The 14229-nt window shown below is 46.7% G+C and overlaps 1 protein-coding gene across 3 annotated transcripts in view; it reads right to left on the bottom strand.

Moving 5' to 3' along the window:
- ZZEF1 (zinc finger ZZ-type and EF-hand domain containing 1) overlaps window positions 1–14229 on the bottom strand; it is a 3309810-nt gene that overhangs the window by 2127829 nt on the left and 1167752 nt on the right. For all 3 annotated transcript variants that reach the window (XM_069614719.1, XM_069614718.1, XM_069614717.1), the window contains exon 22: window positions 12697–12857. In XM_069614719.1, coding sequence (XP_069470820.1) covers window positions 12697–12857 — 161 coding nt within the window. The remainder of the gene's footprint in view (window positions 1–12696; window positions 12858–14229) is intronic.

The raw sequence follows: 14229 nt of genomic DNA on the forward strand, positions 1-14229 counted from the left end.
CGCCGGTTTATATATTTATTATTATGACTCCGGTTGGGACTTTTTGCCAAAACTTGATTCTAAAATGGCGTTGGCGTTTGCCTCTGTAACTCTGACCCAAAGTGGAGCCCTTTGTCCCACTTTTGGCGGGCTTCTCCACAGAAGCCCTCCAAAGTGGTGCCACTCTGTCTGGGGTACTTAGGAGGGGTGGAGGGGGATTTAGGCACCCTGGACTGAGTTACCTTGGTAACTCAAGTCGCACTCCGTCCTGATTGGCCCAAGTGGTGAGCCGGCCGGCTCACCACTTAGCATGTTTGAGTGACAGCTAGGCTGGGTGAATGGGGGTTTGCTGCATAAAAGCAGGGCTTTGGGGACTGGAACTTTAGAAGTCGCCACAGGACCAAGAATCCGACGAGGGAAGAGCTGAGCCGACCTGCTTCGACGACACCACCCGGTGGAGCCCTGCTGAACCGTCTCACCACTTTTCCCGACGACCGAGGAGAACTCTTAACGGAGTGGCTCCTTCCCTTGACTGGTGGGGACAACCAGTTTTCGCCTTCTTTTCGCTTCTCGAGGTATCTCGTGGCCGCCTTGCCAGTGCCAAGCACCCCGGCAACCGGAACCCCACCACTTTTTACCCCAACCACGAAAGTCGGTACAACCCTTTGACCGGAGGACTCCGCGGCTGGTTTCTTCCCGGGCAGTGCAACGACCTCCTTCTTCTGCTCTTCTGCGAGAACTTCTTCTCCCCTGACCGACGTCGAGCCTTGCTGCCACTGCCTGGAACAACTGCCACCGCTGGAGGATCCTTTCCGCTTAAGGTACCGTGTTCCGCCTGGCCTCCCTTGCCACCGACTGTACGGGGTAGATTTAGCCCCCGGCTTTCGAACCTGGGAGTGCCTGGAATACCCTGGCTAAACTTCTAAAGCCACTCTAAACTCTTTCTAACTCTTTGCAAGACTTTGAATCCCTAATAACAGTGTGATCTTGGGCACATTTGCGCTCCGGCTACTCTAAGAGTGGGCCCTGCCTAGTGACTTTTGCTCACCTGCGACTTTGTGCTTCTTTGAGCCTATTGCAAGTGTTCTGAACCTTAGAGTGGTGTGTTTAACCCATTTCTGTTTCTTTTTACCCCTTCCTTAAACCTACTAGAGTGTCATCTAACGTTAAGCGCTCACCTCTGTTTTAATTATGTGGAGTTAACTTAGAGTTGTCTAGATAGGAGTAAGGGTTGAAACTGCTTTCATTATAACTGTGTTTTAAGTGTTTTTACTATACTTTGCTAGAGTGTTTTCAACTTATGTGTTCTTAAAAAAATAAATAACTATATACTTTTGAAACCAAGCTCTGGTCAGTGTTTGCTTGTGCTATTGTGTCCGAGTACATACTGTGTATACTTTGCATACTGCCTAACTCTTCTTGAGGGAAGTCTGACTGCTCAGCCACAGCTACCAGGTAAATCTGGGTGGTGCGGACTGCTACCAAGTGGGTTTACTGCTATACCTGTAGTCTTAAATCTTTTGCAGTGTTCCCCAAGGGAACTGCACAGGTTTCTGCCTAACAACTAGTCGCAGGATGACTAGGGGCCTGGCCCTCCGAGGCACTGGGTCTCTGCTCCTGGTCAAAGAACCGAAACGCCAGAGACGTGCAGCCATAAGGCTGCGATGTGTAGATGTACCCCTGAGGAGACTGGATGCCTGTACCATACAGTCTGCTGCCACTTACAGAGGGAAGGGGACTGGAACCTTCTTGCAAGGCCCATTCAATGGGCAAGAGCACAGACGGGCCCCAAGTCGAATCCAAGATGGCCACTGGCCTAGCAGGCTCAGCCATGTGGTTATACGCCATTTTAGGACCTTGAGCCACGCCCTGGGTGGGAGGGCGCGAAAGACCCAAGCCACGAGAGGGCTCACACATGAAGTAGAAGAGCCTACCTCAGACATCACTGTGGGAGGTGCTGAGCCCTAGGCCGGCTGGCCGGCAGTTTTAACGACCCGACTCATGACCTCAGAGAGAGATCTGGTAGGCTGCTTGCCCTCGGCACCTCTCGCGATAGTCATGCTGGATCATGCCGAGGACTGACTCTTGGAGGTGGCACTCGACTATCCTTTACCCCTTGGGTTCAAAGAAGAGGACAAACTTGATCGTCCTTCCAAGGACAGCCCACTACGGCCCTGAGCCCCTCGGCTTGGGAGCCAGTAGCCTTCGAGGTCTCAGGCCTGCCAGAACCTGAATCTGAGGAAAACTTGCCCGTGGGAAGCCCGGGAAGGTGTCGCCGCACTGAGGAGCTGTGTTGAACAGAGGTCCTCTACCTTGTCTTGACGAGAGGTCCTTATGGTGTGCCGCAGAAGTGGGGAATATTTCCCTACAACGCGACAACCTATTCTTTAATGCCCTGTTACCCGGCGGCGCTGCAAGCCGCACATGCGTCCTAGTGCTGGTTGGGCCCCAGGCACTCAAGACAGAGTGCATGAGGGTCAGAGGCCGGGAACGAGCAGTCGCACAAAGCACATCTTGTGGTGACTGCTGCAGCCGACATGCGCCAGGGGAGGTGAGGCACTGAAGGGAGGTTAAATAAGATTGAAAAACAAAGGGGAGCAAACGGAAAGTTAAAAAGTCTCTGCGCCGTCAGCCAGGTCCGACAGTCCGTGTGGGACTGAAGTGAGGTGCTAGAGGGCAGGGCCTTGTGGCGGTGTTCCCGAGGCAGCACCCCAGTGCGTTATTCTAATTTTAAAGAGGAAGCTCAATTTTTCTCTGCCACAGGTTCCGGTACCGTCCCCATGTTGAGGGATGCCCACAAGGATGGAGGAAAAGGGACAAGACGTATGTGTACTGCTACTGATGTTGCCTCAATCGATCTGCTAAGCAATTGGAGACTAGGGGCCTCATTACGAGTCACCCGTTCTGGAAATAACGGTGGCGGTAAACTCGTGGCCACTGTTGTTTCCGGACCGGGTGATCTCGAGTTCTGCAGGCAGGAGGTGTCATTCCCGCCAGGACTGACCTGGCGGGTTTAACACCACCCGCCTGCAGGCGGACGTGGCAACACTGGCACCATCACGAGATGGTGCCAGTGTTTCCACTTCCCCATTCCCATTGAGTCCTATCGGACTCAATGGGAATGGGGATTTACCGAATTCCACCTCCGGAATTCCCGAGTCACCGGGGTCGTAATGCCCCGGTAATTACGGGAATCACGGTGGCGGAATGGTAATACGAGTCCGGCAGTAACCTGCCAGAATTTCAGGCACGGTTACCACCGGACTTGTAATGAGGCCATAGGTGTGCTATTTTCTGTCATCTTATGCTACCTTGTGGTCCTTTTTGTATAGCAGGACCAAATAAAGCCGCTAGACTAATCAGTCTACTGGTTGTTTGATTATTGTTTTTGGTTACAGCGGAGTAGTGCTTACCAGAGAAGTCATGCACAAGCAAGTTTGGGGAAAAAAGGTGGAAAGACTCAACTTATCTTTGGCCTCTTATCTGAAAAAGGTGGTTGGGCATTTGGATGAGTTAATCAAGGTTGCTAAAATGGCTAGCTCCACCCCATTAACACCTGCTCAGTTGGTTCACAATCATTGACGCCCCTGCTGGTTGAAAGTATAGAGAGTGGGTAATCAATCACCTTAGCACCCGCACTGTGAGCCCTGGTGTTCATGACACCTTTTTGAGTTCAAATCGCTGCACTTACTCACAATCCGTCGGTCTAGACCAAAGTGAGCCAACCCCTTACTCCCCACATGACCCCTGGCATTCCCTCCCTATAGATGGTGTACCTATTCCGACATTGCTTGCTGACTTACAACTAACTAGTGCATGTGGTTCTGACAAGGACACTGATGTCAAATTGGGGTACTTGGTACATGTGAACTCTGCGTTATATGATCTAAAACAGGTTAATGAATATCTGCTATCTAAAGCAAAGTCTCTGTTGGATTTTATGGTGAATTTTAAATCAGACATCTTTAGCACCTTATCCATATTGGACGATCTGCTGAGATCCCTCAAGAAAGATTTTTTCACTTAACCTCCATCTTCCCTAGAAGCCCAGCCGTACCGATGTGACCGATACTCAATCTAGGGCCATTGCAGAGCAGAAGCTTCCAGTGGAAGGTACAATCGCCACAGGCAATGTGGTTACAAGAGTGGATGTCCACACACCCCTCCTAATCTCCTAATTGAGGAGGTGCAGGGATGGACCAGCTGGAAAATGGCAACAAACTGGACGCGAGATGTACACCAAACTGTTACGCTCACCTGGTCTCTGCGGAGGAGTTTGGGTACGGTTGCAGCCATACCTGAACTTGAATCACTCCCTTCAGGCCTCTCCTTCGGTAGAAAATCTGTGAGCACGGGTACGTGGTGATACTGCTCATGCGTGGAGATAAGAGTGTGTGAGTGCGCCAATCTGTAATTGTTGTACCTCTCGAACCCTTCTCCCCAAAGTACGGTTTCTGTGAGCATACACCGGCCCATAAAGCTCACCTGAGAATTATGGAGGGTAAGCTCTCCGTCCTGCTACTTCTGGCAGGGTCGCGTTGAATGGGATCTAGTTCCTTCACTGATCCCTGATAAGGATTACTCCAGTCCACCTGCGACTCCGCTTCTCCGAATGATTGGTAAGTGTCTCTTGAGCTCTTGTGATTCTGTTAATTCTGTTTAATATCTTTGTGTGTTGCTCCTTATGCCCGCAATAATGTCTCTCTTCTGTTTTCTTTCCTTAGATGGAAATGCAGTCTCAATGCAGCTGTGAGACTCGAGATGCGGCCGGATGGAAGATTGATGCTACCGCAAAGTTCGACAGCAGGTAAGTGATGGTTTAAGGAAAAGCGCGAAGTATGGCGAAGCGCAACCTTAAAAAACTGTTTTTTCGATGTCTTAATTTGTCTTCTGTTTTTCCTTGCAGGCGCTGCTGTCGACGATGGAGCGTCTCGTGCTACGGTGCCAAGATGAAGATTTCGGCGTTCCGGAAAGTGTAATGATGAATGCCTGGTTCGCCGAAGAGATGTACAGGTAAGAACAGCTTCCCCCAGTTGGTAAGTATGCTGGCAGGAAGCAGGATGTCCACGTAGCAGGGTCTTCAAAGGTAAGCAGATCTGACCTCAGGCGACGGTGAGCGTTACGCTGCTGGAAGTGCAGAATAACGCGAAGCATCTGTCTTGAGGATCAGGGCAGCTTATATAGCTGTCAATCCATTAGCAGCCACACCCAAGAATACACTTGGGGCTGCTTAATGGATGGAATGTTCAAGGTTAATGCATCTGAAGTGCTTAATGGATGGAATGCTCAAGGTTAATGCATCTGAAGTGCTTAATGGATGGAATGTTCAAGGTTAATACATCTGAAGTACTGTGTCCATAATAAAAGCTTTTTGGTGTTTAATGGATGTTCTTGTTTACTTTTGTTCATGAGCCTGGCGCCAAAGGCGCCAGGACAGTGTCCACCCAGGTCTCCTGTGCATGAGACTCCTTCATGCCTGTGCCCCCGACTTCATGACCATGACACAAACATGCTCCAACTCCCAACCGAAGGTCTGCCCCTTAGTGGCAGCGATAGTGAATGCTCCCCCACTCAAAACAGGTCTTTTTGAAGATTGTAAGACTCATTGATAAATCAGCTCATTGGATACATTCCGATAATAATTTGAGTCCCCTCAACCCACAACATATATCGATGGCTAGAAGGGTGCCCTGAGTGGGTTGGACCAACAACAAAAAAAAACAGCTCAGGGTGATTTTATTGTAGTGACATTTGCCAGGCCTTGTATTACAAGATATGTTGTCATTTCTAATTTGGGAGCACCCAGTAATGGATACAGGGCATGGTTGGCACCTCTGAGTTACCTTTATCCAGAGGGAGGCGCCGCCAAGGTTTGGGCAAATTCGGGCAAAAACCAGTCATCTATTGTGTGTCCCTTGGAGAAAGAGCGGGAGCCCACCGGTCTGGTGTCCAAGAAATGGGTCTTTGGGAGGGGACAACCACACATGCCTGGTTCAAGGGAGGCAATTCGACCGGATCCACCCATTTCACTTAAGAATCGTTTTTAATATTTAACTGAGATCAATTCCGTTGACGGACCATCACTCAGTGCGCTAAGCCAGGGCTATGCACCCTTGGAGGCTCTAATGGTCTCCTCACAGCTACCCTCTCCAAGTGGGGTGGTGGTTGGTTGAAGGTTTACCGAATGCACCATCTAAAGTCCCTCCACTGGCTCAGTCAGTAATGGTCAGGTCGTGGAATGTTGCACGTCTTAAATCAAGGCTGGCTTCCCCAGAGGTACGGGATTTCATGGAGTGGGCGGACATAATCCAGCTCCAGGAGACCTGATCACTTGAGGTGACTGTGGATGGTTTTGTTGCATATTGCATTCTGGCACAGAAGAATTCCAGGGGTCGTTGTTATGAGCAGCTGTCCATATTGGTAAATACCATTCTTGATATTGAGCCTATCACAATGGAGACACTGCACTCCTGTCGCCAAGTGGTTAGGGTCAATATGGTTAACACAAATGATATTCTGTTGGTCAATTTTTATAAGAGTCCATACACGCAGTGCTCAAGCAGCTGTCTATACAAATTGTCTACAGTTATGGAGGGACTGTCTGATATGGTTACATCGCGGGATATGATCCTTATCCTGGGAGGGGTTTTTAATGCAAAGCTTGGGGAGGGACCAGATAATGATTTATTTGAGGAATCTGAAGATAATATGGCAGGGACTCCCACACCGGTCATGCTAGATCCCCGAACTTGTGTGGACGGAATAAGGCTGTGACAGTGTTTATATGATTGGGGGCTGCGTTCAGCTAACAGTTGTTTCCTTGATAACAAACCGGGCAATTTGACTGTCAGTCCTTTGTCGCTCTACTATTGATTACTTGTGTGTTCCTGTCAAAGTCTGGGGATTGGTTTTGAATTTTCACGTGCCTGGTGAGATTTGTGATGATCATTTTCCAATTTTGCTAGAGCTAAAAAAGAAATGAGGGAGGTAAAAATCAAATACTCTGCCGTCTTTATAAGACGTGGCAACAGATATATGTGAAGGTTGAAATGCCATTTATTAGACCCAGGGGGCATGATGACAGAGCTAGTCTCCAATAATCGCACAGAGGTTGATGCCCTGTTAAAAAGGTCAAGTGCCAATCCGATCAGATTCTTGTCCCTGATGTCCAATATATCAAATGCATTCACCATTGCTGTCACCAGAAAGAGGCCGCTGGGCTGTGGGTTGGTTTAACTCAGCCTGCACTACTGCCTTATCAAGGCTAAATCGCTGGTCTTCCAAAAGTGAAATTATCTTAGCCAGGGCTTTTCATTAAAAAAAACTATAGACAACAGGACAAAAGATTGAAAATGCAACCTGGGCTGACTGGACTCCAGCCTCCGATAATTCTGGGAGGTTTTCTGCCTAAATAAAAGCGTCTTGTTCATTCACATCTAACTGTTGTACCATGAACAATTTGGAGTAATAATGTGAGTGGATCTGCAATGTAGTGGGTTCTATGCTGTGTAACTGAACATCCCTACCCTATAGGTCCACTACCATGTTTCTGGATAGTTGGGCTTTTAGTTTATAGGCTGATGCAAGGCGTTATTTGAAGTGCTGAAATAATATTGTTTCATTTTCAATAGTTTATGAGAGATGTCTGAGGCCCATTACTCTTTCATCTCCGCTCTGGCGGTTTGTAACTGCCTATAACGTTTCCGCGAGCCAACTACGTTAGATTGGGTTTCTAATGTATGTACCCTTTTCTCCATCTCAATTCTATGCGCTGTAAAATAAAAATGTTCTTGCTGGGGCAAAGTTGAAAAGTCTCCCATTCCCCCTACACCCCAGACGGTAGCTTTAAAGGCCTCCCATATGGTTTCTACTGATGTTTCAGCATTAATATCATCCAGCAAATATTGGGCGATTTTCACATAGATTGGGGACCGGTAGATCGGCTCCGTAAGCAGGGATCGTTAGTTCGTCAGAGAGTTCATCAATGAGCGGGTTTATTATTCAGCATCCATTGCATCGAAATTGGTGAATGATCTGAGACTGTTGAGCTCAGTTGGGGGGTAGGAGAGGATAATAGCGAGTTTGTTATCAACATGTAATTTAGCCTTGAATAACTGTGGTGAACGTGTGAAATATTCGTACAATCTTTCGAAAGCGGTTAAAGTGTCATCACACATCGATCAGAAGAAACTCCGAAATAGCTTGTTGGAGGGAGGGAGGGAGGGACGTAGGGACATGCGTTTCCTGTGGATTGTTGGACCAGGATCTAATTCTGCGTTTAATACTACATTTAAATCTCCTCCTGAACGGGGTTGATAAGTGGGAACATTCTGGCATAGAAGCTGTTGTGCTGCTGGTTAGGGCCATACATTGAAGAAATAGATAGATCCACCAGAGCTTATATTAATTCCCAGAAATCTGCATTGATTATCCTTGATTTCAGCTACTTTTATTTTAAATCAACTGTATTAATTAGCAAAATAATGGGGGTTCTGAGAGTCCCTCTACCGGCACGAACATGGCCCATTTAACTATTCTTGGGTGGATGGCCCCCGTGAGAGCCTCAACCAAGTCTTTAGCTCACTGTCCCTTTCACAGAGGAGATACATCTCTGCTTATCAGTCTTTGTCCTGTCCAGGGGCAGTCCAGCACCGAAATACTAGGCAATTCTTCTCTGAACAAGAGTACCAATAGCAACCCCAGACACGTGCTTTGGATTAGTAGGGCCTCATCAGTGGGGTGGAGCTGTGCCTCTCTAAGAACAGTGAGCAAGGGGTCCCGGTCTGGATTCTCCTAGTAATTTAGGGTGAGACCCAATGTTACTTAATATGCAAAACAAGGGTAGTTCTGGGAGTCCCTCCGCCGGCACGAACATGGCCCATTGACCTGTTCTTGGGTGGATGGCCCCCGGGAGACTCAACCAAGTCTAATTATTAATTAGGATTGCTACTACTGCTGTTTTAACTTGGGATGAAGCAAAAAATGTATGTGGGAACCACACAGATTTAGGTCTCTGCCATTCTGATCTGAGGAGAGGAGTCTCATGGAACAACGCTATGTCTGCTCCCAATTTCAATAGCTTAGTAAGGACATTCTTTCTTTTCACTTGGAAGATTAGGCCTTTAACATTCAGGGAAATTATATTAAGCTCTGCCATTTACAGCTGGCCCAATGCATTTCATAGATGTAAAGTTCCAGCCTCTATGCATCTGAGGGGGAAGGTTTGATCCAGTCAGCGAGGCTGGGTAGACATAACCAAACCCTTGAGCCCGAATATCCAATGACTTCCCATAACGACTGGATTTTGTCGCGGTTCATCTTACCCTACAGAACCCATATTGATTCCCTCCTCCATCTTGAGCACTATCTAACCAGTTTGAATATAGGGAGACACTTGTCCGGACTTTGCGCTCAGACTCGTTTGCCCATACAAAACAGGTTTGTATCATTGTCATTATTAAATATTTTAGTCTATAAAACAAATAATGCTTTTGTACATATGATACAAAAACCCTGTTATGGGGAATCATTAGGTAAAATACCTATGCATGCTCCTGATGCAATTGCAAAACTATTGTACGTTTCTATTATATAGATATGAAAACTCAGCTGTATTAACCATCATAACTTCACCCTGATGACATTTTAACCATACTGAACCCTCTTGGAACCGCTTAACGGGGAAGTCCAACACCTCCAAACACCTGTTGTTCAAGTAGTGGCAGTGAAGACTATCTTTTTCTTGCCTGCCCATTGAAGGTCTGCAGAGGTTATGTTGTCTCGGTATTATGGATCCGGCCAGAGTACATTCAGACTTTGAGAATGGCGGGTTTCCTGGCTCTGATAACTGGATCTCTGTTTGGGGAATTTTAAGCACATCTACGGCTGCTCAAAGAAAGGAAAATTGGTGTTTGACTCCTTCGTGAGTAAATATTATTTTCAAGGGATTTCCCCATCAATAGGTAATAGCTTTCTGCTGCAGCCAGTTTGTAAGTGGTTTCATTTGCCAACATTTTAGGCTAGTAGACTGGGCTAGATCTTTGAAAAATGTAATTGTGGCCACTCTAAAGGGAATACCATTCTATGAGATAGTTTTCTGAAGAATAAGATCCTTTGACTTGAAAAGTGCAATCTAGTCAGCACATCTGGTAGGAGGCCCTTCTGCTGCTGAAAGCACATGAACACCCTATGGGAACACTCCAAAGTCAGGTTGACCCCTGGTGTGTCTCCTAGGAACTCAGCGAATAGGCCTCTGATCTATTCCTCAAAATCCTGGCTAAGGATGTCTTTAAGGATTCCCTGAAACCTGATTTTGTTCCTCTGTGATTAATTCTCACGGTCTTTCAGTTTATCCTTTTGTGGCGATATTGATTTTCCAGCTCGTAGACTCTCTGTTCTAAACTACACTGATAATTGGTCTGTTGGTACAATGCTGCTTCCAGTTCCCCCAGTCGTTGCTCTACCGCCTGAACAGTTTGATTAACCTCACAAAAAGGTACCTTTCAGCTCTTGCATCATTGCTGCCATATCAAGCGTCAGAACAGTCTGGCTATATCCCCCTTAGTTGCTGGTTGAGAGTCATCTCCCTGATTTGAAGTTATAGATGCTGCAGATGTAGATGCATTAGGCCTGTGGTGGTCGCTTTTACGGGTTATAACATCCCTAGCATAAGACGACTTCTTATTCTCTTTCGATTTACTCAGACGCATAGTGAGGTTCTACAGTGCTTCTTCTGCACTGGGAGATATACTCTCCGTTACTGGTGTGAGTGCAAGTGGCCGCTTGAATGCCCTCCGAGAGATGATCCCCCCTCCCCCTACTGGAGGTTATCCGGTGGCTTTTTGTCAGAGGCTAGAGTGGGGATCCACACCTCACTCGTGCTCAATCCACGCACCTTAAATACCCCACATTGTATTTGTGTGACTCCAATATTCAACAGGCATCTGTGCTTTGTCCAGAGTTGTTCCACGCCCTTAGCCATATTCTAAATGGGGCCCCTCTCGCCAACTATAACTCAAAGGGGACCTCATTTTCACCCTGTGGCCTCGTGTCTAGGAGCCTTCTCCACTGCGTGCTGATAATTCACATTCACTTCTGTGGTTGGCGAATCCTCAAACACTCCAGTCAGTTTAATGAGAAGTGTGGCATCCAGCACACCCTTGCAGGCGAATAGGCTCCCAACCTCCTCTCTAGACCACTGGGGCCTCACGTGCCTTAAGCTCTGAAAGTTATAGAGTGTGGGCTGTTTGAGAAGTGTTGCTGGTGTTTCTTCACCTACCAGGCTGCCTGCTTCTCCTTCACTGCTTGGTTCAGTCTTCTGCTATTTTGGCACATTCTACACTCTCGCCACACGCTCCCCCCGCTACTCTCGATGTAGCCTTCTTCACTAGTGCGCCCAACACTCTTCCTCCACTAATTTCTCCTCTGCATAGCTGGGGTCCGCCATCTCAGGGTGTCTAAGTTGCGGCTTCAGGGATGTTAGACAGGTCTGTTTGCTGGGCCCGGCTGTTAGTAATCAGATTGTGACTGGGCTGCGACTCACCATCTGGTTCTTTGTTGAAGTTTTCCTTCACCCTGCCTGCAAGGAAGGCATGGGTCTTCCTCACGCGCTACACCCACCACACACTGCATTATGTTTTTCACTAGAATGCCTGGCGCTCTTCCCCTGCTAGTGTTTTTGCTGCATAGCATCTTGAGGGATCCAGGACACAACTTCAGGGACATTAGACGGCTCGGTTTATCAGCCCTCATTGTTGATAAGTGAATTATGACCGGGGCTGTGATTCCCCACATGGTTCCTCAACTGCTTCAACTTTTCTTGCAGTGCTTGAGAATCACGTCTCCATCAAGCTCCTGCCAGGCCATGCCCCCACTGTTCATTTTATTTTCAGCGGTTATCTTGAATTTTTCATGCCATGATAATTATAATAAGAGGAGCCACAAAATGAAAAACGCAAAATGGCTGTCATTTTGTGATATACAGTGTGATCCAATGTGTTAGCCATTTCAAATGGAAAGAGGTAGGCTAAGATGTCAACCACAGGAACATTTCTTATGTGACTTGAATTAGCATGGCTTTAAATTAAGGTAACGGAGGCAGAAACAAACCTTGACGAAGCTGCAGCGGGCAGCAAAATGTTTTATGCAGCATCATTGCATTACAGAGAATGCTTTTTAATAACACTTTATATAATTAATATTTTTTTTATAATTTATCCTGAGAAATCCTCTTAGTGTTAACTACTCTTTTGACGATAATGTATTATGGACATTCTCATGTACAAGAATGCACCGCCGCAGATTCCACCCTGTTGTGTCACACAGTGAACAAGGAAGAGGAGACGGCAACAGTTTCCATGCACAGTATCAAGGGGCTCCACATTGGAAGAGAATTATCTGAGTGCTGATCCATAGAGAGTACATCATTGGATAGAAGTAAAGAGATCTTAAATGTTACAGAAATGCAAACATCTGCTTAGAAACCACTGTGAAATTCTAGAGCCTCGTGTTAAAGTAGACAATATATATTGAAATGACACTTGTGAGTTTAGAGGTAGTTTTCTCGATGCAGTGATAATATAAAGGCATGAACAGAACAGGTATTAAGATTGCTTAAAATGACCCTGTTAGCACACAAATGCAAAGCATGCAAACATATGCTGTAGAACAATTTGAGGCACAGCCATTTAATTAATATTAAGGATTTAACAAAATTACCTCTTTTCTGTTTCACACCTTTCATCAAACTCCACCTCAAAATATGTTGCCCCAGGACAAAATAATACTGTCACATCATGGCAATTGTTTCCGTAGTTGTGAGGCGATTCCAATGTCCATGTTCGAAGAACGACAGGCTGTTGCCACTTTTCTGAGTCCACCTAGGTTAGTTTCAAATACATAAAGTAATTTTATAGGCGTAGCAGCAGACACTTCGTATTACAATTAGTGGTGGCATAATTTAATGAATTTAGTTCAATTTTCTTGTTAATTACATGTTACGCTATGTTATTGTGCATTTGTAAAGTGCTGTGTATAAACTGGTATGATTTCAAAGCGCTGACCAGAGGCAGTGGGTGTAATCAAGAATTTTGACTGGGCAGTCATAAATCGCAAAGCATAGGGTCATGGGCAGAAGATCTATGAAAGCACCAGAGCGATAGTGTATACATCTAGATACACTATTGCAAACATTACATACTGTGATGATTCACCTACACTTGTCACGTCTCCCCAGAGTGGAGCCCCTTTCCTTGAGGCTGGGGTGGTGCGGACGCTAACCGATAGTGACCCTCCCCATGTGAAACACCCCTAGGAACTCCCCTCCTAGAGACAAGGGCTGAATCAGAGGCAAACCCTCTTTTACCCACAACCCCATAGGGTGACGCATGCACCAAATCCTTCTAGGGATAAGACACATGTCCCATAATGGCTCTTCCTTACTCTTTACCCCTTGAGACGCACAAAGCCTATACAATCGGTGAAGTGTTCTTCTGAAAGTGCCAACGTATACTGTTGCCATGTCCTTGTTGCCAAGTGTGTTACTCCTGATGTTCAGAAATCCAAGATAGACCAGTTAGGTAATGATGGCCTTTCCTTTACCATTCCTAGAAAGAATAGCAATAAGGGAGGATAGACAATGAATTTTGTTGACAAGACTGCGATGAAGAAGAAATCAAAGTTGCTCAATGTAGTGCCTAGAGTACTCATAGTCCGTAGTCACCTTTCCTCCATCCTTAGGGGCGTCACCCAACATGGGGACAGTATCAGAACGTTTGGCAGTGAAAAAATGAGCTTCCCCTTTAAATTTAGCATAGCGTGAGGGGCGTGGACCGGGCATGGGAACAGCTCCGAGACCCTGCCCTCCGACGTCTCTCCTCAGTCCCTTTTTAACACATATGACGCTTTAAAACCTGGCTATGCTGAATATTTTAGCCCCTGGAATACAAGCAGGGGAAGGTGGGTGGGACGTATGGAGGAAAGGGAACTAAGAACTATGAGTACTTTAGTCACTACAGTGAGTAACAATTACTCATATGTCCAGTCCCCTTTCCTGCATCATTGTGGTTGATTCCACTGAACAAGACCATAGGGTGGAGCTTGGAGCACCTGTTTCATATCTAGGAAGCAGCAAAAAGGTTCTTCAGAACCGGCTGACTCAACTCAGCATCCCGCCTGGAGCTAGAATCGAGAGAATAGTGCTTACAGAAAGTAGACGGAGTGGCCCAAGTAACTGCCCTGCTGATGACTTCC

Source organism: Ambystoma mexicanum, chromosome 9 (genome assembly GCF_040938575.1).
Source record: "Ambystoma mexicanum isolate Mex_15411 chromosome 9, UKY_AmexF1_1, whole genome shotgun sequence".
Taxonomy (NCBI): domain Eukaryota; kingdom Metazoa; phylum Chordata; class Amphibia; order Caudata; family Ambystomatidae; genus Ambystoma; species Ambystoma mexicanum.